Source organism: Bombus affinis, chromosome 9, assembly GCF_024516045.1.
Source record: "Bombus affinis isolate iyBomAffi1 chromosome 9, iyBomAffi1.2, whole genome shotgun sequence".
NCBI lineage: Eukaryota > Metazoa > Arthropoda > Insecta > Hymenoptera > Apidae > Bombus > Bombus affinis.
The window spans coordinates 2,314,940-2,341,252 of NC_066352.1; the positions used below are offsets into that span (position 1 = coordinate 2,314,940).

The 26,313-nt window shown below is 37.5% G+C and overlaps 2 protein-coding genes across 4 annotated transcripts; one reads left to right on the top strand and one right to left on the bottom strand.

Annotated features, from left to right (window-relative positions):
- Positions 1-9,048: 9,048 nt before the first annotated feature.
- Positions 9,049-15,234, top strand: LOC126920348 (phosphatidylinositol-glycan biosynthesis class X protein-like). Of its 2 annotated transcripts, none has more exons than XM_050730568.1 (4): positions 9,049-13,998; positions 14,437-14,563; positions 14,643-14,954; positions 15,049-15,234. In XM_050730568.1, exons 1-4 carry the CDS (start codon positions 13,865-13,867, stop codon positions 15,199-15,201), a joined length of 726 nt encoding a protein of 241 aa, XP_050586525.1. In that variant the 5' UTR covers positions 9,049-13,864; the 3' UTR covers positions 15,202-15,234. The 2 variants fall into 2 exon arrangements, with proteins under 2 accessions (XP_050586525.1, XP_050586526.1); XM_050730569.1 differs by having other exon boundaries at positions 9,065-13,998; positions 14,658-14,954.
- Positions 14,380-26,199, bottom strand: LOC126920337 (putative inorganic phosphate cotransporter). Of its 2 annotated transcripts, none has more exons than XM_050730550.1 (7): positions 25,966-26,199; positions 23,754-23,887; positions 22,628-22,928; positions 21,618-21,856; positions 21,247-21,396; positions 18,456-18,833; positions 14,380-15,669 (listed from the first exon to the last, which is right to left on the bottom strand). In XM_050730550.1, exons 1-7 carry the CDS (start codon positions 26,045-26,047, stop codon positions 15,442-15,444), a joined length of 1,512 nt encoding a protein of 503 aa, XP_050586507.1. In that variant the 5' UTR covers positions 26,048-26,199; the 3' UTR covers positions 14,380-15,441. The 2 variants fall into 2 exon arrangements, with proteins under 2 accessions (XP_050586507.1, XP_050586508.1); XM_050730551.1 differs by lacking the exon at positions 25,966-26,199 and adding an exon at positions 24,720-25,167.
- Between the last annotated feature and the right edge of the window lie 114 nt (positions 26,200-26,313).

A 26,313-nucleotide genomic window follows, 5' to 3' on the forward strand; every position in this document is an offset into this window, starting at 1 on the left:
CTTAAATGGACGGTCATCAGTATGGTCATCAGTGGTTGCGTTGTTTAGTTTGCGTTTGTCGTCTGGTGTTCTATGGGTTTGCCATACTCTTCTTAGTCTTCGTTTTTCTGTGATTTTGTTTAGTATGTAATGGGGATATTCGTGTTTGCTGATAGTAGTCTTAGTAAGTATTGAGGAGCGGATAGCGTTTATTATGCTCGTGTTTAAGTATTCTATGCCTGTTTCGATATCTTCCTTTGTTTTTAGTGAGATTGAGGCAGAGGTTGAGTGATTAAAGACTTCTCTAAAAAGCTGCCAGTTGATGAGTTGGTTGTGAATAAGGCCATTAGGTGGGTTCTCGATTATTGCTGAACCGACTGTTGCTATTACGGGGGAGTGGTCGGGAGAGAGTTCAGCCGAGGAGTTAATTTGGACATATCTAGGCGAGATATTTTTGGTTATGAAGAAGTCGAGTAAATCGGGGATTTTGTTAGTATCAGTGGGCCAGTATGTGGGTTCATATGTGGTGAGGTAGTTGAGATTGTTAGTGGTTATGCTTTTCAAGAGGTTTTTGCCTCTTGCTGTGACAAGTCTGCTGCCCCATTGGGTATGTTTAGCGTTATAGTCTCCTCCAGCTATGAATCTATTGCCTAGGGCGTCAAAGAGGCTGTCGAAGTTCTCTTTGGCAATCGAGTGTCTGGGAGGGCAGTATGCTACTGAGGTGGTGATTGTACCATGGCAGTCTTCTATTACTACGCTTGTGGCTTGAAAGTAGTCTTTCTGGAATGATGGAAACTCGTAATGCTTAATGCTGGATTTGATGATGATTCCGATACCGCCGTATGCCTTTCAACTGGGATGTTGGGTATGGTAGAAGTTGTAACCGTGTATTTTGAGGTAGTTTTTGTCGGTGAAGTGGGTTTCAGATATGAGCATTACGTCGATTTGCTGTTGTTTTAAGAAGAGTTCTAGTTCAGATTTGTGCTGAGCTAGACCGTTGACGTTCTACAGAGCTATACGCATTGGTTTTATTTTGCTTCTGTGCGTATTAATTTATGCATGAAGAGTGTAAGTAGTGACAGCAAGTTGTTAATTTGCTCTGTTTGCTTCTCGATTAGTTTTTCAAGTCTGGTGAAGTTGTCTGTGTTTTGTGGGGTGGGAACACTATTTTCTGGGTGTCCACTGTGGGTTTTCGAGTTGTTTATGTTTCCTTGTGCTGCCTGGGCATAGGACATTGATGGTGTGGTGAATTTTTGGGGTCTAGGTTCTTGTTTGGTTATCTCCTTGGGTCTGAGTTTTGGGTACTTATTATTGTGTAGTGTTTTATAGGCTAAGCATCCTTTGTAGTTCGCAGGATGCTCTCCTTGACAGTGGATGCACTTCGCGGGGGTTTCTGGGGATTTAGTGCATTGGTCAGTGGGGTGAGTACCTGCACATTTTACGCACTGGAAATTATGGTTGCAGTATTTCTGCGTGTGGCTGTACTTTTGGCACCTTCTGCATTGTACTATCTCTTTCTTTACAACAGGTGGTTCGATCTTAACTATAGAGTTCATCAGCCGGTTAACGTTGTAGATTTCTTTGTTATTTTTTTTTTTTTTTTTGTTTTATATCTATGAAAAATAGCGATAGTGGGTTTTTTGTGATTCTATGTCTTATGTTGCTGATGTTAGTTACTTCGTGGCCGTGCTTTAACAGTTCGAACTTTGGTTCGTCTAGATCGCCTGAGTGGTGGATGTTGCGTAGCACCACATGAAATGGTCTTTCTTGCTTGAGCTGGTAAGTGTGGAAGTTGGCATTCAGGATTTTTAACAACTTCGTTAATTTTCTGTAGGCGTCTGGATTGGTCGGCAGGATTTTTATACTGTTGTTGCCGATTTTCAATTTATATTCCTCCTTGCTGATTTCTTTTTGGATTGTCTTTGTCATTGATTGAATGTCAATGACATCGTCAATGAAGATTGACGGGGGAGGGGGGTTGTGTATGTTGTGTATTTACCACTACGGTTGTGTCCATAGCGTCATCAGCCTCCAGTATCGCGAACCGGTTGTGGGTGGTCACTTGGCTAGCTGGTGGGTTGGTTTGTCTCTTGCTCACATTAGTCCTGCTAGCTTGCAGCTTGCGTTTTTTCGTGTGAGGGCCGTTTGCAAAGAGGGGTGTATTGCCCCTTTGCCACGGGGGAGGAAAGAACCGAACATGACAAGAAATTATTATTTTCCTAGTCTTTGGTAAATAGATCCTGTAATCCTTGACTTGTTGGTCGTAACCTACGGAGATCCCCTCATTTGCCCTACTATCAAACTTCTTTTCACTTGGGCTTATCAGGTACCAAACTTTACATCCAAATACTCTCAGTTTATCAATCTCTCCTTGGATGTCGCATCCCTCACCTTTCCATAACTCCAATGGAATTTTATCTTCAATAGCAGCAGATGGGCACAAATTCCTTATGTGGCATGCAATACTGATGGCCCCCCCCCCACACAAATAGTCAGGGAGCCCTGACTGGATGAGCAAACACCTAGACATCTCAACCAGGGTCCTATTGGCTCGTTCTAAAACGCCATTTTGCTCAGGATTCCTAGGGACGGCCTTACTGTGCAAAATACCCTTCTCCTTCAAATAATTCTCAAAATTGGTCCCAGTGTACTATCCGCCATTGTCAGTTTGGAAGGTGTTACGTTCTATTTAACTGCCAACGAGAAGGTAGCGTTAACTGACGTTTAATCCAACTGGCAATAAGCTCCACTTTCGGCTAACCTGCTATGTGCGGGAATACTGGCACAGGAGAGAATTAAAGTTGTACAAAAGTAAATTAACAATATGTAATGATTTATTCAAATCTTACTTGATTTCGATATTGACAATTGACTGACAGACTAACGGATAAAAAATTTTTCGGTTGACAAAATGATAACTAATTCTTCGATAGACAAAATGATAACTAACTCTTCGACAGGCAATGGTATTTATTCGGTTGACGAACGGTAATTAATTAATATGCTCGATTAACGAACGGTAAATATTCTCATTCGATTAACGCACGGAAATATCCTCATACTGATTTCTCTGAGTCGCTACATTTATATCCGTCAGAGATGGAAAAACGTCGGGGTCTTTCTTTTGAAAATGTTTGGGAAGATCCTCAACATTTATTCAACTGCCGACTTTGTTTACAATTTAAATTGTCTTAATATCGTTATAGAAACATAATTAGGTAAATATAAAAACATGGTTAGATAAGTTTTCGCAAGATATAGCTTTTAGCGGCTTTAACTGTCTTTCACTTCAAATACTGTAAACATGGTTTCAAATAAACGTTTTAAGTTATCTTGATTTGAAGAAATTATCAATTTTACTTTCTCGCTACTGATCGTGCGGGTCGAGGGACGTGACAGAAGGCACTTATCTTAGACTGATGCAGGGCTTCTACTTCCATCTGATATTCCTTGAATCATTTAAATACTTCACTTTTCCTATTAATGGTTCTAACATGCATGAAACGAGAAAAATCATCAATAAAAGTTACAAAGTAATTTCCGCCACCTAGCGATTTACACTGAGCTCTACCACTGACATCACTGTGAACAATTTCCAAGAGACGTTAACACATATGATGAGCTATCCTCGGGAATGGCAGCTTTGTCATTTTTCCCTTCACACAGACTTCACGGAGTTCATCACATTTCTTCGAATCTTCTTTCACGTTCAGTACAGGAATTTTACTCATTGCATTTCCATGTAGATAACTCAACTTCTCATGCCACGACACAGCACCCATAAACGCTTTTGCCTCAATGACTTCAATCTTTTCGTCACTGTTGTTAAACCCACTCTGATCATTGTTCAAAGACACATTTGCAACATGTCTTTCATCAGGGACAATCTCCAAATAGTATACATCACTCTCCACTTTTGAACACAACGTCGCCATCATCATGCGTTCCAACAACCTCATCTTTTCCACACATGGTGGTAACACCCTTCTTTGCTAACTGTCTGATCGAGATCATATTTACATTTAACTCAGGCACCCACAGAGCGTTCGACAAAGAGAGAGGGTCCAACCACAGGACTCAGTCATTTTCACAATGATCGTCCCCCTTAACTTCTAAACGTCTCTTACCAATCCTGATATGTCTGGTCGCAAGTGCGAAGTCCACAAAGCGATACCTGTCCGGAGTCATATGGTTTGAGGCGCCTGAGTCAAGGTAGCTGATCTTCCCTCCATCCATACAGCTGATGGATGATAAAGCCAATGTCGAGATGAGTCCCTTGGACCTTGGCTTGTCTTCTGGTCTCCTCTCCTTCTTGTTTCTTCTTCTCCTTGAAGTTCTTATCCTCTCTATCTCCTTTCACTGGTACGAAATGTAGCTCCAGTTTCCACATTTGTAACATCTCTGGTCATATGGGTCTTTGTTCTTTGGCTTCCATTCTGATCTCCTGGTCGTCATTGCGCTGTCTTGCTCGGATGACTCCGCAGCCGCATCGATCCTTCTTTCTTCGAGTAGAAGATCGGACTTCACCGCCCTCGCGGTCAAATCTTTATCAACCTTTGTTACTCTGAGGTACGTCGAATAACTTGGATCTGTCGTGAGGCCGGCCAAAAGGAAACATGCCACAACGTGATCCTCAATTGTGATACCGCCTTTGAATAACTTGTCACACAGGGCTTGAATCTTCCCACAGTACACAGAGATATTCATGCTCGGAGTCTTCTCGATAGTACCCGATTCCCACAGGCACATGGCAATGTCCATCGATGTGGATCTCCCATGGATCTCTTTCAGTGCTTTCCAGCACTCCTTCGCGGTTTTCAGACTGCTGATGTTCGTGAGGTACTCGGGACGAATGTGCCGGAAAATGTATGCACGCGCCTTGTTATCCAGTTTGACGTACTCAGGTTTCGCCCTTTCTGCTGCAGTCTATCCTGGATCCACGGCATCCCAACAGCCCAGGAAAACCATAGAAGCATCCGCTATCGTCTTCCAATACTCGTAGTTGTCCTTGTTAAGAATTGGATTCATGTTCTTGTCCGTATCGCTCATCTTCTCCTGGTCGGCCATGGCGTGACCTTTTCTCGGATATTCGCAGAAACAAAACTCGACAAATAAATATCTTCAATAGCACAGTTCACCGCCCTGCGCCCATAACCTGTTATTACATAGGTTTGGGTTTTGATATTTAATTGATTCACACAGATTAGTTTTGCTCTGTATTTCACCACCTTGTACAGCCATTTACAATACACCGGATACTCATATAAAAAAAACGTGACGGACGGGGAAAAACAAGAGAATCGCAAGCAGTTGTACCAACTTTGGATCTAGAAACTAGTGATCATACCAACATGAAATTTATCTCAATAGAATAAAGTGTATATTGTAACCTGTTAATCCAGTGTTATAATCTATTTAACCACCTCTATTATACTAAACGAAATAGGGGATCGATCACTTCGTGGCATCGATTATATAGTCGCAACGGGAATTTACGACTTTTGTTGGCGCGAACGGTCAAAGATTTTAGTCCTTCGAGCCGGATTACGTGTCAAATGAAAAGTGTACACATCCCAGTGATACCATACAGTGCCACGTGAATCCATCACAACCAACAACTTTACCACTACAGCGAAGTCAGTGACATCAGAGACCGTCACCTTCGAAGAAATATAACCCGTTGGTAGAGGAACGCAACCACGCAGCTTCCCGCCGCAGCTGGACAATCATCAGCGTAGCAAGTTCTGACAACGACGAAATCTCGCAACGACAAGGTAAACTCTTTAAGTGTTTCGTCAATTCCTATTCTTTCCACAAGACCAACCACCGTCAACTGAATGCCGACTGCCTTTTGAGGCAGTGATAACTATAGGCAAATTCCGGTTTCATACTTACAGACCTGATAGATGGCCCTAGCTGATAATAGTTATCACTAAACTGCATCATTGATGCCAAAAGTCTTTGTTGACATCTGACAAACATTTTCGACTCAGAACAATACAAGTTTCATACAACAGCATAGTTTGTAATAGCGTTGAACATGTCGAATTTTGTGCCTGGAAACTACGATTTGCGGACAGCATTGATTTTCTGTTACCGTTTGACGAAAACTGCTGGAGAATCGCATCGAATGCTTGTCGAAGCTTACGGTGAGCATGCTCTTGGTAAATCACAGTACTTTGAGTGGTTTAAAAAATTCAGAAATGGCAATTTTGACGTGAGGAACGAAGAACGTGAATCAGAAGGATGTGATCTATTATGAGTTGTTAAAACCTGGCGAAACCGTTAATACTGAGCGCTACCAACAACAAATGATCGATTTGAATCAAGCTTTGCGTGAAAAACGACCAGAATATCAAAAAAGGTAACACAAAGTAATTTTGCTTCATGATAATGTACCATCAGATACAGCAAAACCGGTCAAGGAAACGATTAAAGCGTTCAGTTGGGAAATACTTTCGCACGCGGCTTACTCACCAGACTTGGCTCCGTCCGATTACTATTTATTTACATCGATGGGACACGCACTTTCTAACCAGTACTTCACTTCTTACGAAAATGTACGAAAATGGCTCGATGACTTGTTTGCCTCAAAAGAGCGACAGTTTTTTTGGCGTGGCATCCACCAATTGTCAGACAGGTGGGAAAAATGTATAGCTAGCGATGGGCAATACTTCGAATAAAATATTTTTAATCATTTTCATACAATAAACGTGTATTTTCTATATAAAAATTCCGGTTTCATATTTACATACCTGGTATAGACAAATTCCGGTTTCATACTTACAGACCTGATAAATTACATTTCTCTGGGCGGTCGACTAAGGAATCTCATGGAGAGCAAGCGACCATCAACTCTATCGACACCCAAATGCAGCAGCAACACGTCTGCAGGGAAGTAACAATAATTTAGACAACAACCACTACTTCAGTCCCGTACAAAAATTCCAATACCTTCGGTCCGCCCTAATGGGAGTGGACTGCGTGAATGCATTAACCCTCAATAACGCAAATTACATTGACGCTATAGCCCTTCTCAAGGAGTGATTCGAGTGTCCGCGACACACCGCTTTATGCCACAGCCTTGCAATCATTAATTATCCAAAAATAGCTAAAGAATCTCCAACTGCCTTGAGGTATTTAATCAATACGATCAAACAAAATCTTCACTCATTGAATACCAATACAAACGCCATATTTATCAGCCTCATCCTTTCGAAATTACCACCAAATATCATTAAACAGTGGGATCTCACGTTACCTAACAAGGAATTGCCTCAATACACTCAACTATTGGATTTCCTTGAGAGATTGGCACTCAGCTCCATATCGGCCTTCATGGTCATAGCGACAAGAGGACAGGCTCTGTCGACATCGCGCGGACTGGGCCTGAGGGTCTTTCCTGCGAAGTCGGGGGCCATCTGGTTCTACGACAAGAAAAGGCAAGAGATTTCTTCATCCGGTCTGAGCATAAATATGGCAGGTGAAACCGTTGGGGTAGGATCGCCGATGAAAAACCTGGGTCTCGTCATGGACAGCCAATTCGAGCCGCACCGTGTCGGCGGCTGCCAATGCCTTGTGCGGTCTGCTGCCGAACATCGACGGGGCGGGAGTCACGGTGCGTCGACTATACGAAGGCGTCGTTCAGTTCCAAGCGATGTACGGGACCCCAGTATGGGCGGACGATCTGATGGCGAGTCGTTGCAGCATCCTGCCTCTCAGAAGGCTGCACAGGGTAACCGCTATCAGAATCGTCAGGGGATACCGAACGGTGTCCCACGCGTCGACGACCGTTCAGATCGCCCCCCCCCCCCCCGTTGGAGTTTCGAGCACTGGCGCTCGCGAGAAGATACACCCACATGAGAGTATGGGACTCGGGAGAGGACTCGACAGAACAAGTGGCCCCAAACGACCTAAGAACCGCCGAGGAGGACGCGTGGGACCAGTGGCGATCGCAGCTGATCAACGAGGGAGGCGTACATCGAGGCGCGGAAGCGGTCCTCCCAAACTAAGAGACATGGAGAAGCCGCCGCGGTCTTCCGCTCACTTACAGGATGACCCAGGTGCTCACGGGACACGGCGTGTTCGGCGAGTCCTGAGGAAATACGGATGGGAGACGACGAACATCCGTCACCACTGAGGGGAGAGCAGGGATACGGTGCAGCACACGCTGGAGTTTTATCCGGCGTGGGAGTTGTTCCGCTACATCCTGTGGCACGTCGTAGGCGAAAGATCGACCGTCTCGGCGATCGTAGAAGCGATGTTTAGTTATAAGCGATCATAGAGTTATGCTCGCAAAGGAGCGAGTAGAAAGAGAGTGAAAGAGAAACTCTCACCCTTGTAGGATAACGCGATGGAGGGGGATGGCGGCCAGGCGGCCTAGAGTCGCTTCATCGTCGTCCCAACGGACCACGACCAGAAGGGAGGATAGCGCTAGGGGCAATAGCCCCCTCCCCCTTACGCCAAATTCAACAGTCAAGGAATTGTTAGGACTAGCTCGAACAAGAGGACACGGGAAGGGGGTGCAATAGAAGATAATTTATAAGAGGTTCCTGGAGCACTCCTGTCATAGAATGGTCATCGTGGAGTTTTAGTCGGTAAGAGTCCGACACTACTCTGCTGTTACCGATTATTAACAGAAGTGGAGTGTCCATGAGGATTTCTCCTCGTGCAAAAAGAAAAAAAGAAAAATGCTCCGTCGACATGTCCGACCTGCCGAGAACCATACACCATTTGGAGATGTGACAGTTTCGAAACCAAATCTTTTGTCGAGCGCCTTAAGGACGTTTAAAGAACATCCCCATGCATCAATTGCCTGAGGAAAGGGCACTCAGTTCGAGATTATCACGCCGAATCATGTCGTATGTGCGGAGAATGGCATCACACGATGCTGCATAAGACCAAACACCACTAGAAGTCTCGTTCCGTCACATCCAGTCAAAACTCTTCTCCGTCAAGCAGTCGATCCGCGACACCCTCTTCGCAACCCTACTCATCACCTACTCGTTATCGAAAATCCACAACAAACTACAGATCGGAGACACCACAAAAGTCTCCAAGCCCATCCTCTAGCCATCGACAAACACACAGTGACACCGACAATCGACGATTCCAATGACGATCGAATATATTAACCCAGTAGCATCCGTCTCATTACACAACGATCTGGTAATCACGGCTCAGATCAGCATTTTGCACGATAAACAACAACCAATCCATTGTCGAGCGCTGCTCGACATTGGATCTAGCATGGACTTCATAAAAGGTAAAGGAAATTTCGGTCCCAATTGGAGCCCCCACACCTTAACGACGATTTCTAAGCTCTACATTCGCCCATACACGCCCACTTCCATTGACGGTACTTACGAACACACATTGACGTTCCCCATTATCCCGACCATATCGACCTTAAACCCAACTCAACCCATCGATCGCTCGACAGTTAACATACCCAGGAATCTCCGATTAGCCGATCCACGATTCTACTTACCAGCCCCGATCGATGTCTTATTGAGCTCGGGATTCAACATTTGCGTCGATGTGTGTCGGGCATATCAATTTAACGCAGCCGGACAAGTCCGAACTGCGTCTGCAAAAAGCGCGATTCGGATGGGTCATCGGAGGGAGCCCAACTTCCCAAACCGCGACAAACACATTTCACGCATCCACGACGGCTCTACAAGCGGACCTCGCGCGGTTTTGGGAAATCGACGAAGGACCGCCGATTAAACATATTTCAGACACAGATCGACGATGCGATGAACACTTCCGAGCTCACATCCGACGCACCAGCGAAGAACGATACATCGTCGCTCTCTCATTCAACGACCAGCTTCAGTCGCTTGGATCCTCCAAAACGCTTGCGATGAAACGACTTGCCTCCCTCAACCGTCGATTCCAACGCAACAAGCGCTTCGAATCAGAATATCGAGCAGTATTATAAGAATATCTAGAGTTAGGATATATGACGAGAGTCATCACCAACCACTCTCACAATAACGGATACTATCTACCACTATCAAGGCATCGAGACAAACCATCAAACTCTGTGTCGTGTTCGACGGATCGGCAACAAGCACCACCGGAGTTTCTCTAAATAATTACGCTTTATGCAGGGCTCGAGTTACAGGAAGACTTGTTTTACATACTTCTTAGATTCCGCTCTCGTCAACATTTCACATTGAAAAGATGTATCGGCAATTCCTCGTGCGACCAGAAGACCAAAAATATTAAAAAATCTTATGATGCAGCGCGGATGGGGAAACCGAAACATACCAACTCAACACCGTAACGTTCGTTTTATCCGCAGCCCCGTGTCTAACCATTCGGTGCCTCAAGCAACTGGCAGAGGATAAGGGACATCGGTTTCCGTGGGCAGCGCAAGTCCTGCAGCGAGATTTCTACGTCAACGATGCCCTCACCTGAGCTGAGACGAAGAACAAAGCTCTTACACTGAGAGCAGAACACGCCGAGTTACTTAAATTAGCAGGTTTAAACATAGGAAAATGGGCATCAAACGGCAAGGAACTATTACAAGATCTCTCCGAAGAGGAGACAAACCACCAACAACATCTGGGTGATTCGCAAACTTTGAAAACGCTTGGTGTATTTTGGATTCCTCTGACGATTCCATCCTTTACTCAGTCAAAATCTGACCCACTAAATCTAGGGCCCGCTAGGATTACTCGCGTCGGTGATCGTTCGGGCCAAAATACTGCTCCAACGAGTTTGGTCATTGAAGGTCGATTGGGATGAGTCACTTCCGGTAGATTTATATTCAGAATGGAACACAGGTACTATGCCCAGTTACTACTGCTAAACAACATCAGGTTCCAACGCAAAGTAATAATCGAATCCGCAACGGAGATCGAAATACACGGCATCTGCGATGCCAGCGAAAAGGCTTACGGAGCCTGCGTTTATCTCCGAACCATTAATCCTGACGGGCTCGTCTGGACACAGTTTCTAACAGCGAAATCGAAGGTAGCCCCGTTCAAATCCCAGGCCATTCCTCGGCTCGAGCTGAGCGGAACACTGCTTCTCACGTCCCTGATCTCGGGAATACAGCAAGCCCTATTGAACAGCCTTACTCGAACCGTTTGTTGGACGGATTCCACCATCGTGCTTCATTGGATAAACACCTCGCCTCATACGCTCAAAACATTTGTCGCCAACCGAGTATCCGAGATTAAAACGAAGACCAGTATCCGCGATTGGCGCCATGTTCTCACTAACAATTCCGCGGATCTAATATCACGAGGTCAAATGCCCGAAGAGTTTCTGCGCTCGACTATTTGGCAGCACGATCCTGAATGGCTCCAACAGTCGGATGAGTGCTGGCCGACATGGACACTAAAACCGCAAATTGAAATACGTAAAAGGGCGATCTGTCTGTCCGCGACTCCCGCCGACTACAGTTTGTTACAAAGATACTCATCTTGACCTAAACTAATACGAATCACCGCTCGCTGTCTTCGATGGAAACAGAAACAAAACCGTGCGTCACCCTTAACCATAGACGAATTAAATACAGCACACAACAAAATTATAAAATTATTACAAAACAGCCATTTCTCCGAAGAAATTAGCACCCTCCGTAAGGATCAAGACGCGACGGTAAAAGGAAAACTCACGCGACTCAATTCATTTATAATCATTCATAATCATTCATTTATAAGGAAGGGATGTTGCGACGTCGAATCATATTGCTTAAATCAGCCGTAACGACTCTAATAATCGAACACGAACATAAAATCAACCTATATTCCGAAGCACAGGCTACGTTGTACGCAGTAAGACAATGGTGCTGGTCCATTGACGGCCGAAGTTAAGACTGGCGTACGGTAAAAGGTTGCGTCCGTTGCTGCCTGAGTCTTGATTCTTTTTCAATTAATGCTACTTTTTTTGTAATATTAAACTTTCAATGATTTATAAAAATTAATAAAGTAGAGCTACTATAATCTGAAATAAAGTAATACAATATAAAATCAAAGAATGTTAAATACAAATTAGAAAAACTAATCATCTTCTTAGATCAGGATCTTCGGATTTAACCCTTTCCGTGCCCATTGTCAGGATCTCATTCACGTGCTCAGGTGCTACTTGAATGGCAAAAAGATATTGAGCACGATGACCATAATTAATGCAGAAATTTTTCAGCGACTGACAATGGTGCACGACGCATTTTCTACACTGTGTGTGTGTCTGTGTGTGTCTGTGTGTGGTTAAACAGTGGTATTGCGCCGTTTTTCTCATTCGCTACAACTTAAAATATTAAAAATGTTCAGACATATATTAATTTCATTTATATATCAATATAATCACAATTTGTGACAATATCATCTACACAATTAAGTGTAACCACACTGTTAATATTGCTGTCAATTAAAGTTATAATTCCAAGTTTACTTACATTTATTTTAACAATATAATTTCTTTAGGCGTCTTTCATCACGTTTTGCGCAATGATTAACTTCGTCAGTCGATTTCAGGAAAATGGTAGGCTAATTTAGAGTATGCATATTGTATGTTAAGCTCGGATGTTGGAGGCGTCCTGGGACATCCTCTTTAGTGCTTTGCTCCCGAGTGTTTGTGTGAGAATCGTAGAGTGGGTATATTGGTGTACTTGTTTTGCCTACTTAGTAGAGTATAAATAAGAACGGAGTATTCTAGAATTATATAACTCCATTCAAACTATTGTAGCTATCCATATCAATTGAGGATTAAGATCTTAAACCTAAGGAAGATTCTTCAGTGATCTGAAGCACATCTAAAAACAATTCTGATGAGCAGACTTTACAAAAGAACGAATGTGCGAGATTGCGAGCCCGTAGGACACGCGAAATTAGCAAAGATCGTCAGAGGGTAAAACGTGACCCTGTGACTTAATTTAAGAAGTACACCGCGCCTACTTCAAATTAAAGAAGCTTCCTGCTTTATCCCGAAAAAGAAAACTGGTTACCAAGATTATCAATGATGACATTTTGTTATATTCATACTTTGCTATTTGTTACTTTATCACATTGCACATACATTTCAATTATTCTATTTTATTATCGGCATAATCTTTTTGTAAATAGTGTTGCGTGGCCTTTTTAATATTTTGGGCAATTCGGCGCGGTTGCGGCACGCGCAGTGTTGAAGCACTTTGTTCGCGTAACAACTTCAAAGAATTCGAAAAAGCTATTTCGATGTTTAAATGAAGAAATACACAACAAATTAACTTGAACAACAATTTATATTTAAAACTAATAGATTGAATACTTTATCAAAGATTTGCGTCGTTATGAAATTTACTTAAACTTTCAGCTCAGCGTGACGGTTCTAACGATTCTACATTTTGAGCCGCGGAGTAACCATCGCTGCCTTGGCAATGTTCCTTCCCATGATAACGAAAGTAAATACGAAATTTGAAAGTGATCACAGTTATTACTGATAAATAATTTTTACATTTTGTCAATAAATCTGTCAAATAACTTTAGTTCGTTTGCCTTGGCTACGCTACTGTACAGTTAAATTTGCAGCGCTAGAATGTATCCTATTATCATACAAGAAATTCACGCTAGAGGGAACCACATGCTTACGCCAGTTCACAAGTTACAGATGAGAATTTAAAGTGTTAAAACGTGTCAAGCACATAAAGTTTGATCGAAATCTGTTGTGAAGTTCGGTTTAGCGTTAAATTGTTAAATAAGTAATTTAAGTTTCTCGTTATAATAAATAAAGTATTTATTGTGTTATAAGTGTTGTTGAATCATTAGAATTAACTGTCGAGAGCCCCATAAGTGAGCCACATAAATGACAAACCAGGGATACCTATTCAGCTTCCATGAAAATACAGAAAAAAATACATAATTAAAAAGATGTAATTATAGACATTTAAAAAATGATATCAAGTTTTGTTAAACAATCTTTTATACAAATTTGCTTATTTTACATACTTATTTTGAAAATTGTAGTAAGTTGTGATAAATTAGATGCTCGTGTTTCATTAAAAGTGCAAGGAACGGGATTTCATAGGTTAGACCATCGTATCAAAGTAAAGCAAAAAAAAATGTCTATTATCCAATCTAAACGGGTGAAATTTGATTATACGTTGATAATTTTATTCAAAAAGTAAATTATGTATTATTATGTATTATTCATGAGATAAAAACATAGATAATTTCTGTAAGGTTTTTTACATAATTGAAACCATTATTTTTTTATCACTTACACATGTAGAAATTAAGAATTTTAATCCTAATCGTTCTATTAATATTGCTATTGTTATTTTATTTAATAATAATTATATGTATAATGTATATATGTTTATATAATATGTATCAAATGTCCCATTTATTATATATATATGTATATCTTGGTAAAATACTTGGATAACACAGACTGAAATAACAAAGATTTATCAAAATCATTAAAACATTTTGTTTTATTTTTCATGAAAAATTCTATTTACAGAGATTTAATGTATCAAGTACATGTCGATCAATTTATAGAAGAATGTTATGTAGCCATTTATTTACAACTTCCATCTGCTCTATATGCTAATGTTAATGAATTGACTAATTTAAGAAGACTTGGAATTGTAAGTTGATACAAATACAATTAAAGTATATAATATATATATATATGAAATTATATTAATTCACATATATACAAATCAGATTTCACAATTTCAGAGTACAGTATGCGTTAATGGAGAGTCTGACATTGAGTTATTTGCAGAGGAAGCACAGACACAAACTGTAACCATTTGCTCCAGTTTGATTCGTGCAGGATGTACTTTAAAAGTTCCAATACATCAACGTTATCAACATGCCAACGATAGTAATAAATATATGAACATTACTTTACCAAACCCAATGCTATTATTAGGTTGTAAAGAAAGAATTAAGGATTATAGAGTTTCTAAACTTGATTTGTGTTCTCCATGCGTAGAGATTGTATCTAAGTGGAGAGAGATTCCATATATCATGGTAAAAAATAAACTTTGTTATTTAAGTAATGAAGTTATTTTATCTTTATCTTTATAAATAGAAATATGTTTTACTTTTTGTATCCATTTTGCAGGATAAGGAAGACATATGGACAATACCAGTTGGTGAAACAACTATGTTACCTGTAGTAACTTTTATCACATTTTCATTAACTATTTTATGTACACTATGTCTTATACAAACAATTTGGAAATCTATGTCAAAACAACATTTTAAAACCCAGTAACATGTCTTAAATAAACTTGTTTGCATAATATAATTATTAATCATCATTATATATATATACATATATATAATGATAATTTTGTAATAAATATTAAATATAATACACATATTCATGTACACACAGCACTCATTTTAAAATATTTTTCATACACTTGCAAATAAAATAATAATGCACTCTGCAATCACAATATTTACAATACATTTTATGAATAATGTCATATTCTTTAGTATCAGAGCAATATTACGACTCTTTTCCTAGATCCATCTTTTCAGTATCTTTTTCTCTTTGTGCATATCCCTTTTCCATCGATGATTCAGTTGCAGAACTCATAGAGATATCCTTTTTCTCCTTTACAGGGTCATTCCATTCTTGAATTTTAGTTGTACCAAACACAATAAAAGTGAAATTTCCAAGAAAATATATTATGGATGTTAAAAAGAACATATTTCTCCATTCCTCAACACTATTCTGAAGATTGAAAAATAATAAAACATTAATAAATTCTGCCCGCCATTTAGATTATTTTCTTTTTCACATATTATCTTAAATAATTAAAGTACATTAACACGTTGACTGCCACGCGTGTTTTCAAAGAAATCTCTGTCAGGCCACGCGTGCAGGAGTACCAAGCGTTCTCTGCTAGGTGCTCCCGTCGATATTTTATTAATGCGAGTCGCTTATCTGGTGGTCTCAAGAATGATCTTTCGTTTCGTTTGTTCGCAACATTAAAACCACTAGCTGTTGTTGAATATAATGAAGGAAAGTGCGGTATACATTATTCCAACCAAACAGCTTTTAATGCCACCACAATTAGAAAAGGAATCAAATGGTACAGAAAACTTGGCATTCAACTACTTCTGGGAATTTCTGTTGTAAACGCTTTGACGGTTTACAAAATTGCAACAAGGAAGAATATAAATATTAGAATATTTAGACAATTATTATTTGCAAAATTATTAGGATTGTCCGAAAATACAAAAAATCCTTGTCTTCGACAGAGTCAGCATTAATATCGCCGTTTGGAAAAATAATTCTGGAAGAAGCATTAGACGCGCATGCAAACTATGTTATGCAAATAAAAGACGTCGAATGGACCGAACAAAGGCACAAAAGAATTTGAAGAAAACAACAACTTATTGTCCAAATTGTCCTGACCAACCTCAATTATGTATAGAATGCTTTAAAGTTTTACATTATTATTAAATAATTTTTTAATAAATCATTTTCGTATTACTTTTATAACAATTCAACAGTTTTATCATTATGGAATATCTTTTCAAATACCTGTGACGATCCTTCGCAAGTAGTCAAATAAGCGACATGGGTTACGCGGTCTGGCTAGAAACTTTGCTGACACCCGAATACGGGTGTCGTGGCAGTCAACGTGTTAATGAATCATTAATATAAAGACGTTTGTGAGTATACGACATAAAATATTAATAATTAAGGAACCTATGACAAGTTTACATTCTTCCCATTTTACAACCTCAGTTCAATCACTCAAATCATTATGATATAGTTAAGCAATAGCAAAGAAGATTACAAGAGAAATATTCCAATTAGTTGACTGTGGTGTTAACGAGCTTTTGCAAGTTATTAGTATAAATGAGAATCGGGGCCTAAAACCAATATATTGATAATATTCACGTAGTTGTAAGTTACAACAAACTCCTGTAGCCTCGCATATGCAGCTATGCGCAGGTTCTTTAAGTTCGTCCGACTTTCATTTATAAACAGAAGATAGCGATCAGCGGCCGGTAACCAAACTTATGCATACGCTACCATAGACCGATAGCTTTTCGCGAATATCTCGGAAAATAAGTACCCTTTATATATATGGAAAAAAGTTGTTCAAAATATCAATTTCTATAACTATATTGAAAAATTATCCGAATTGGAGGGTAGGCAGCTTTTCTACAGTTTCGAAAAATATTGTCTGAGAGTAATTTTTTTAATGAGATTTCAAGATCGTCATCATCCTTTTTAGTAGTACTTATCGACATATTACTCACCTTACCGATTTCAATAATTTTTAGATACATTGTAAAGATCAACATTTTGAACAACTTTTCTCTCTATATATATAAGCGTCGCTCGGCCCTTAGTTTGCCAAATATTCACAAGGAATTATTGATATCGCTACAGTGAATTTTGCCTATAATCGTGCGTCCGTGACAGGGCACCCGTTACTATTGATTGTTTGCCGCTTCATGGAGGTCAGATAAAATGACGCCTCAAGCAAACTTAATTCTTATTTTTTGTTTATAGTTTATATAGATTTGGATTAAATGTCATTTTATCCAGCAATCGTGAGGTGGCGGCCAGCTACCAATACCGACGCATACCCTTTCATGATCGTTCAATAGTAGGCAAAATACATTGTGGTGATACCGATAATTTTTTGCAAATATTTCAATAACTGAATGGCGGTTATATATATAGAAAAAAGTTGTTCAAAATGTTGATTCCTAAAATATATCTAAAAATTATCGAAATCAATAAGATAATTGAGATGTCGATAATTATCAACGTTATCTACCATTACATGTGTTCTTTTGTTCTGTGAAATTTTTTTCTATATGACCATTAAGTAACGGAGATATTTAGGTATTCCGATTTGTATGTCCCACTCTGTATGTAGAAGGTATATATGTATACTATCAACTATATACTATCAACTATACTATCAACTTGCAAACGTTCATTAAAATTGAAGTCGATCAATTGGGATCTTACTCTTGTTAGTATAGAACGTCAAAATTCTACTCGTATCCTATCATGGTAAAGTTAAGGCAATCTATCTTTTGACGACATTTGAAATATCGATTTACTAACAAAAGCTGCAAAGTACAATCCTTTCCGAAAAATTCTTCTAGTTTGTATACGAGTTGGAACGACCAATCCAATTACCGTTTAATCAACTGTTACAAGTGTACATATCATGTAAGTAATAATACGTATATTGTATATAATATATCGCAAATAAAAATAACGACGAAAAAAGAAGGGATACAAACACACAACGACATGAGTATTAATTCGACTTACAAAAGATCAAATTTTTACGATTTCTACTTTCTCTTAATAAAGCATATTTAAAATGTTGTTCAACTCAGGCTGTACATTAGCTGTATTTGTTCTATCTGTCTGAATTTCAAGAGAATGCCAGGAAAATCAGCAATAATAGTATAATCTAATTGCATAGAGAAGAGTAAATTATTTTAGAAATAATAAAGAATTATTATTATACATACCGGATGTTTAACGATGACACTGGCAATTAGCGGAGCCAAAATGCTACAAATATTTGCCACGGTATTTGTAATGCCCATCAAAGGACCAGCGAAGTTTGGACTAAGATCCATGTGATTGACATTATGTCCACAATAAATAGCAACATTACTAGCAACAGCGAATATTAAAAGTGCTCTTGCTATTCCAGGTTCTTCCTTAGTAACATATCCAAGACCGATTAATATAATTGCTGGGACCCATTCACCGATCGTATTACAAACTTTTCTCGATGCTTGTACGGTTAAAACATTTCGTTTAATCAGGATATCCGAAATATAGCTAATTGGGAAACTACAAATCCATGCTGCGAGATATGGTAGTGCACTCCATAGACCATTCTAAGACAGATCAAAATAAATATTTTAAGTTTTAAATAAATAAAGTTTTGAACTTTTTTTCGAGTATTTATAAAAGTAAATAGCTGTGGTCCTCCAATTGAAGAGTCCAAAGGAAAGGATATTGTATCGTGTCCGCTGTTTTCTTTCCGTTATATATGTATATATATATATATATAAAATTTGATGTTAGACCTGAGACATATAATAGAAGAATGTGAAATAATGGGAGGATCAAAGGACATAAGAAAAACGCTAAATGAGACGGGAGAAGGTTTAACAGAACTGAAAGCAATAATAGAAAAGAAAAGGGCAAACGACAGGAAGCATGCAAAGCAAGGAGACTAAAGCCCAAAATTGCAATAGTTTTTAGTCATTAGTGGTTAATTTGTAGTTCCTAGTTTTAGTTTTTGGAGAATAGAATAACTAAGAGAGTGCAATAGAATAGAGTGGAAAAGAGGGGAGGTAGATATATAAGAAGAAAATTAGACATAAGAGATGTAAAACCGAAAGTTCGTCCAAAGCCGAAAGGCACGGACAAGCAACAATAAATAATAAATAAATAAATATAATTTGATGTTCATACGATATAACGCTATTTTGTAATGAAAAGTGAATATTTATCGAAAAACTTAGTCGGTTATTCAACAGATGCTACAAAATGTCAAATTAATATTTCATATTATTCCACGAATATAGTCACCATGTTTGCTTCAAAATAAATAATAAACGCTATAGTTGCGCTTCTTTTCTATGTTAGAGTTTTCTTATAAAACGCGTTACATTCATAAAAACTAAAGACAATAAGGCTTGAAGAATTGAGATATTTGCGAAATCCATCTGGTAAACGTAAGTCCACTTTTTCAATGGAAATCTCTAATAAATCTCTATGTAAAGTTTGAAGATCGTTCTGTCATTCTGACAGTCGACGAGGAACTTTCAAAGAACTGAAAATATTAAGTTAGAATGTCATTTGAGTGTATTATGTGTACAGTGCGCGTAATGAGTGTTATGCATATGCAGTGTAACAATATTTATATTGTAGCCATATTTATTACAATATGTATACGTTTAAAGAACTTTCAGACATGCACTTTTGCTATGTTGCGGCGGACGACAATAATACAAAAGCCCGAAGTTTATACACCGAAAAATATTCCAATAGGACTATACCCAGCACAAAGATATTTTGCAAAATAGACCAACGATTGCGGAATACCGGTACGTTAAATCCTGTAAAATATATTCAAGAAAATTCAAGAAGAAAAGATCTTCGCAAATGGATGAGTCGGAAAATCGAACGCATCACCATATTCTACCAACTCAATGCGAGGGCATTTAAATAGTTGTTTTGGAAACAGGTGAATCGGTCGAAGAGGACCCGTGCTTTAGCCTGCTCGGTCCCCAGATTTAAATCCTTTCGGCTTTTACTACTGGAGACACACGAAGACACAATACGTCAAAATTTTAAGAGAAGAGTCAGGCTCTGTTTACAAGAAAACGGGGGACATATGGAACATCTATCGTAATTTGTTTGTATTTTTTGTGAACACTCGTGGCCGGGACAATCGCGGTGCGTGTGTGATTTTGCTGTGAACACTCGCGGAGGCAAAGGATTAGAGAAAACAATCCTCTTTACTTGGAAATTTCATAGGGCGGTTTTCAATATGCTCTTATGGATTTCGAGGCAAGTTTAATGTTCAATCTAGCACTTCTTTTGCGTGATGGTTGTTGCGTGAGATTGTTTACATCTCTGAATACCATGGTTTTCTTCTCTACGACTTATGCGAGATAAGCTGTCGCACACGTGTCGGTAGGATTAAATGGACACTATGCGCTCCACTGCTTAGATTGCGCTCCTTTCGTTCATGTAAGGAGGTTTGCTCGCGTGCAGGATTATTTTGGTCGATTTGTAATTGCCAATAACTAGAAAGCAAAGCCGAAAACGCAATTTTTTTATTCTTGATTTTCGTCTTATTTCGACGTAAAGAATCACCCCTTAAATTATGTAGATATAATAGCCGAACACCCTGTGTATATACATTATACATATAGTATAGTAACGCAATTTAATAGCTCTCTCTAATTTCTAATATATGGTAGTAAATATTTAAATTTCGATTTATGTAGAATTAGCAGTTATTTTTCTTCTGGACTCTTCAATTTCGTGAAAAGACTGATGTTATATTCTTCGAAAAGAAACATTATCACGAGTTTTGTTACATTATATTAATATCTTATTTCAAATTCTGATATCGACAATTTTATTTAAGAATAAGTTGAAAGAGATCTGGTAAAAATAGGAAATAATTAGGTTAATGTAAGGATGCTAAACAATCGGATAAACTTGTCGATATACGCGTAACATGCAAATTAACACGAATATGTCAAAGGATGTATTTTATCTGTTACTTACGTTTTGTATATCGGTATCAAAGACTGATCCAATGTACGAAGGAATTTTTGTTAAAAGCATCCAGAAGCCCCAAGTGTGAGCAGACTGTGTAACCAATAGTGCCCACATTGGAATACTGGTTAATATTTTAATCCAAGGAGTTGACAATTTCTAGAAAAATATTACAATGTTGTTATAATTTAAACGTTCCTTCTTTATTCTTTATAAAATGCGATGAGAAATTTTAATACTGAAATTATAACGTGTTTGACAATCACAATGTTTATGTCGTTTTTTATATTTAATATGGAATACTATAAACTTAGATACCTAGTGTCTATGTTTAGATTAGGAAAGTTTAATCGGGAAGAATAAGGAACAATCATTCTTACCTCTTCTGTTTCTATCATTCCGAGACTATTTTCAATGTATTCTTTTTCATCTTGTGGTATACTTTGATGTTCAGCCGGTGATTCTTTACCAATGAAAAAGAACAGAATACTGGAAATAATTGTTATACAACCCCAAACATAATAACAGCTAGGCCATCCCAAACGAGAAGCTGACAGCTGTCCAGTACTCCATAAACAAAGTACGTTTCCAATCCAGCCTCCGGCATAAACAAAGGTCGCTAAATGTTGCGTGCAATAAATATGTCAGATACTTTTGATAATTACTGGTGTAAGCGTTCAATTGCTAAAAATAATTGTATAGTCTATGTTCTTAATTTATTTTCACTTATAAAATTATCATCTGTTTAATTTTGTCATCTACTTTAACATACTGATTGTCAAAAATGAAATATAGAAAATAATTTTCAGTGCCATCATAAGTTTTTTTCATTTGAATAATTTTTAATGACATTATTTTATTGAAATTTTACATCAATTATTAAAACGAAACGCGCATAATTTATATATGCACAAAAGATGCGTACTGTAGGTAAAGATACATTTATACGCTCATGTACAGAAAATAATTTATCAAAGACAGTCGAGTAATTGAAATAAAATATTAAACTTAATGATTTCTAATATAATTAAAAGAGATCGTTATATGTAGAAATCATGAATGGATGTTAACTGTTGTCTAGATACAATGAACTGCGATGACTGATACAATTTCTTGAAAATATTCTTATCGTTGTCAAATGATTCTATAAAATTACTTTGATTATCGACTGGTTTAATAATGGTTCGAAAACCAAACGAGTCAAAGAACAGCCTTTTGATGACTTTTCGTGTGGAAATTGCTAAAAGATATAGAAGCTTAATAACCTAATTTAATTCGTATTGTTGGAATTGAAACAACATTTTAAATGATCATTGCGTATCAGTATTCATAATCTGCCTCAATGACCAAAATTTGTATTCATTAAATCATTAAAACATTAAATACTTACAGATTCTCCCTCTTTCGTCCATGGGCGCCCATTTCGAAAGTAATGTGTGAAGACACGGTAGAACAGTGCCTTGAAATAAACCTGCGATTACTCTAGTAACACAAATCGCTTCCCATCCACAGTACTTGGCAAGTACGGGAATTAAAAGTGTTACCAAACCACATGCGAATTGCGCCAGTGAGAAAAGTTTATGAGCTCCCCAAATTCGTGCCACTATGCTACCAATAATTTGCGTGCACACATATCCCCAGAAGAAAGAACTCTGAATTATATCCTTAGTGGCGGTGTCCCATTGAAATTCCTTCAATGAAAAGGATCAAAACTGTAGAGAATAACTTAGAAGTAAATTGTTTCGTAGCTTCTACTTTTAACAAGTATTATTGCAATATTTTACCAAAATTAATATTTTTTATTTTACTTGAGAATTTGTGCTATATATGTACATATTAGGTCATCCCATAAGTTCGTGCCGACATGTATACATTTCATATTTTAAAGAAAAACAAGAGAACTTTTATCGAGACGGAATAATGTCCCTACCAGAAAAATGGGAAGAAGTTGTACAACGTGAGAGAGATTACATTTTTTCATGAAACTGAAAGGTATGTAAACAATCTTAACATATATAACCGCTCGAAAAATGGCACGAACCTATAGGATGACCTAATATATAGAAAGCGATTCGATTTAAATACATATGTACATAATGTGTATGTAAACGCGTGCTAAATTCCTTCTATACATACACATACACACATCGCACGCGTTTAAATATAAATTACGTATACAATATGTACGATCAATAATTAAATTCAAGTAATTAGTCGATGTACAATACAAAGTATATTTGAGTCATTTGAACCATTTTATATATATTTGTACATTTTATAATTACGATGGACATATAAAATCACAGATACTAATCTGACAATGAGATTTATTCGTTGTAACTATTACGTATTTTGACATTCAAAATATATAATAGCCATCTACATAACTGCACCGTCAACTGCAGGTGTTAATTTTCTACGAATCGATATTGCTTTCTGTATATAAATCCATTCTACAAAATGATCAACAGATGAATAATTAATAAACAGATCGAAAGATGGGAAAATAGTCATACTTCGAAAGCAGGATTTGCAGATTTGGCATTAGTCATTGCTTCTAACGTCACTGATGTAGTGACCCTAATGGCATAACAACAGAGAAAGCCCAGTGCCATTAGAAGACTCTGTGTGTGTCTACATCCATATCGTGCTGTAAATTATAAATTAAAGAGTTTCATTAATGGTAAGAAACAAATGATCGACGTACGCGATATACTTGTATAGTTATAGAGAGTGTAATGTCAATTTTACTATGAACATTAAACGCTATAAATAAATAAAGTGTTTATTATTTAAAAAGAGTATACTATTAAGTTGGAAAAAAGTGCTGTGTTATCGGTTTCAAGTAAAGATATTAATTAAGAAATAAGTATTCATGAAACACGTTTTTAGAAAATCCTGTATTTGAAATTGGTTGCTAATGCTACTATAGAACTCATAGGAAAATCAATTGTTATTTTACTTACAAGGTTAGTTACAACCTTATTATTTCGATAGCTGTAACAAAAACTTTTAGAAAGCGATAATTCTTTGTAGATCATTTATTCTATAGTAGTTGTGATTATGTCATACTACTCATTTTATAGATATTATTTTGCTTTATTTACATGTTTGTTAGGTATTATAAAATCGTGGTTAAAGCGAAATAAAATGTTATATATGTGTCTGTTTATGAGTAGTATTCATTTACACGTGCTTCTCATGTGATCCATCGTCGCAGACGTGATTGCACTTGAAACATAAGATTTCGATATCGCAAAATTCTTTTTGTTTTTCATTTCATTCTCAAATAGTTTCATTTTGTTCACCCGAAAAAACGAGCTATTTTTTCGTGATACATTACCACTCTTATTTTACACAAATTTATACTTTCAAATACGTAATATTTTATTTAAGAACTCTTAAAGAAATAATAGAAGAAAGTATAATTTAAATAACGCGAATAACGTGACTATAGAAAATAGAACTTAGCTAATACATACTTATTGTTACATCTTATTTGCACATTCTTTTTTTCTCTTTCCTTCCTTTCAAGGTTTCGATTAAATCAAAATTAATGAACGGATACGATTGCTATTTCATAAATAACATTAATCTTTTAAACCGTGATTTATCTTCCTATTATCCGTTTATAAGTTTCGTTGGTTGCTGTTCGATAGTATGTTATCGTACGATTAAATGATACTAGTTTAAAGTTCTGTTATAACCCTTGAACGACAATTATCAACCGGTTTGAAGTAACTTGTTGCATTCTACGATATTTCTTGCATACCACGATCGTGCAATGCAGAGAATGCGGATGAGCGATTCGTTTATTCCATATTTCTAGGACATCGCGGGAAATCTGACATTGACGAACCGTTGGCGTCATGTCTTGGAATTCAAAGCGATTCGTCACGTATTTATGCTATGCACGTTGAACAAAATACATTGTGTTCTTAAGCATTTTCGCAATTAAACGAATATTTAATGTATATCGTCAAGTAGATCTTACCAAGAAAAGATATTTCTATACGAATACACATGTACATAATATGTATATAGGTATATTAATTATCATTAATGTGTGTAGTAGTATGATAAAAATACTAATATTCGTTACAACTTTAATGGAATACTTAAAATAAATGAATTTATTGACCACTTTAAAGACAGAGAAGCCTAGAAAAGAGGCTTGAAAAGTTGGTAAGAATATGATATTAGATATAAAAAATCATTGCACGAGTGGGAGAATCCAAACACGTGAGAAGCACGATTTTAAATGAGGACAAACGTCACCAATCTTCGCACAAGTCGTGATAAATAAAATTTATCTTTGATCAATGTCACTAAATCAAAATCAGATATTGCTTTCTATACTTCGATTTTATCTTCTAGAATGAACAATTCCATTATCAAATCTATTTCTTTCGTAGTTTCTATAAAGAGTACCAGACGTACCTAATAATAAAAAGCGTAAACGAACTTTGTCTAAAAGAAAATCATTATTAGAATTAAATCGCTCTATTATAAATGATATTGTATATTTTAAAACCTATCTAAGATTTATTTATGAAAAGATCATGTTCGTTTCATCAATGACGCTAATTTGTTCAGATATTGTTGTTCTTCATGTTGGTGAACTGAGAAGAGAGATACTTGGGAATTGAAACGAATAAAATTAATACGAAACGAGATATACATACATATATGGTAAAATAAGTTTAGTTTTAGATTTTAATTAAATACCTCTTGGTTTGGATGCCGGTATCTGCATCCGCCCCGAAATAGAAATGATGGAGACCCTTTTCGTTGCATGGGAATGCGTCATATCGTTAATAAAAATACTCGAGCGTGCACACAATTTGTTAGGTAGGGTCGAGTTCCGAAGTAAATCGCAAAAAAGACACTACGATCCATCAATCGGTTGATCGTGGCTTTATAGTCCAACACCGAAAAGAGTTTCTCCCACTCTTATTTTTCAAGTTGCACGTTCTGCATGCGTACACACAATAGTACATTATCACTTTTCTCCCTTATCTAATTGGAAAACCAGACGAATACATATATTGTTATAAAATACAGTGATACTTTGGA

Bases quoted from the DNA above. Each gene is read 5' to 3' on its own strand.
- LOC126920337 (XM_050730550.1), bottom strand. From the start codon at position 26,047: ATGACGCATTCCCATGCAACGAAAAGGGTCTCCATCATTTCTATTTCG. The intron at 23,888-25,965 runs GTATTTAATTAA...TATAATTTACAG, and splicing joins ACCGGCATCCAAACCAAGAG to CACGATATGGATGTAGACAC. The intron at 21,857-22,627 runs GTAAGTATTTAA...CGCAACATTTAG, and splicing joins GGACGAAAGAGGGAGAATCT to CGACCTTTGTTTATGCCGGA.
- LOC126920348 (XM_050730568.1), top strand. From the start codon at position 13,865: ATGATATCAAGTTTTGTTAAACAATCTTTTATACAAATTTGCTTATTT. The intron at 13,999-14,436 runs GTTAGACCATCG...TTCTATTTACAG, and splicing joins CAAGGAACGGGATTTCATAG to AGATTTAATGTATCAAGTAC. The intron at 14,564-14,642 runs GTAAGTTGATAC...TATACAAATCAG, and splicing joins ATTTAAGAAGACTTGGAATT to ATTTCACAATTTCAGAGTAC.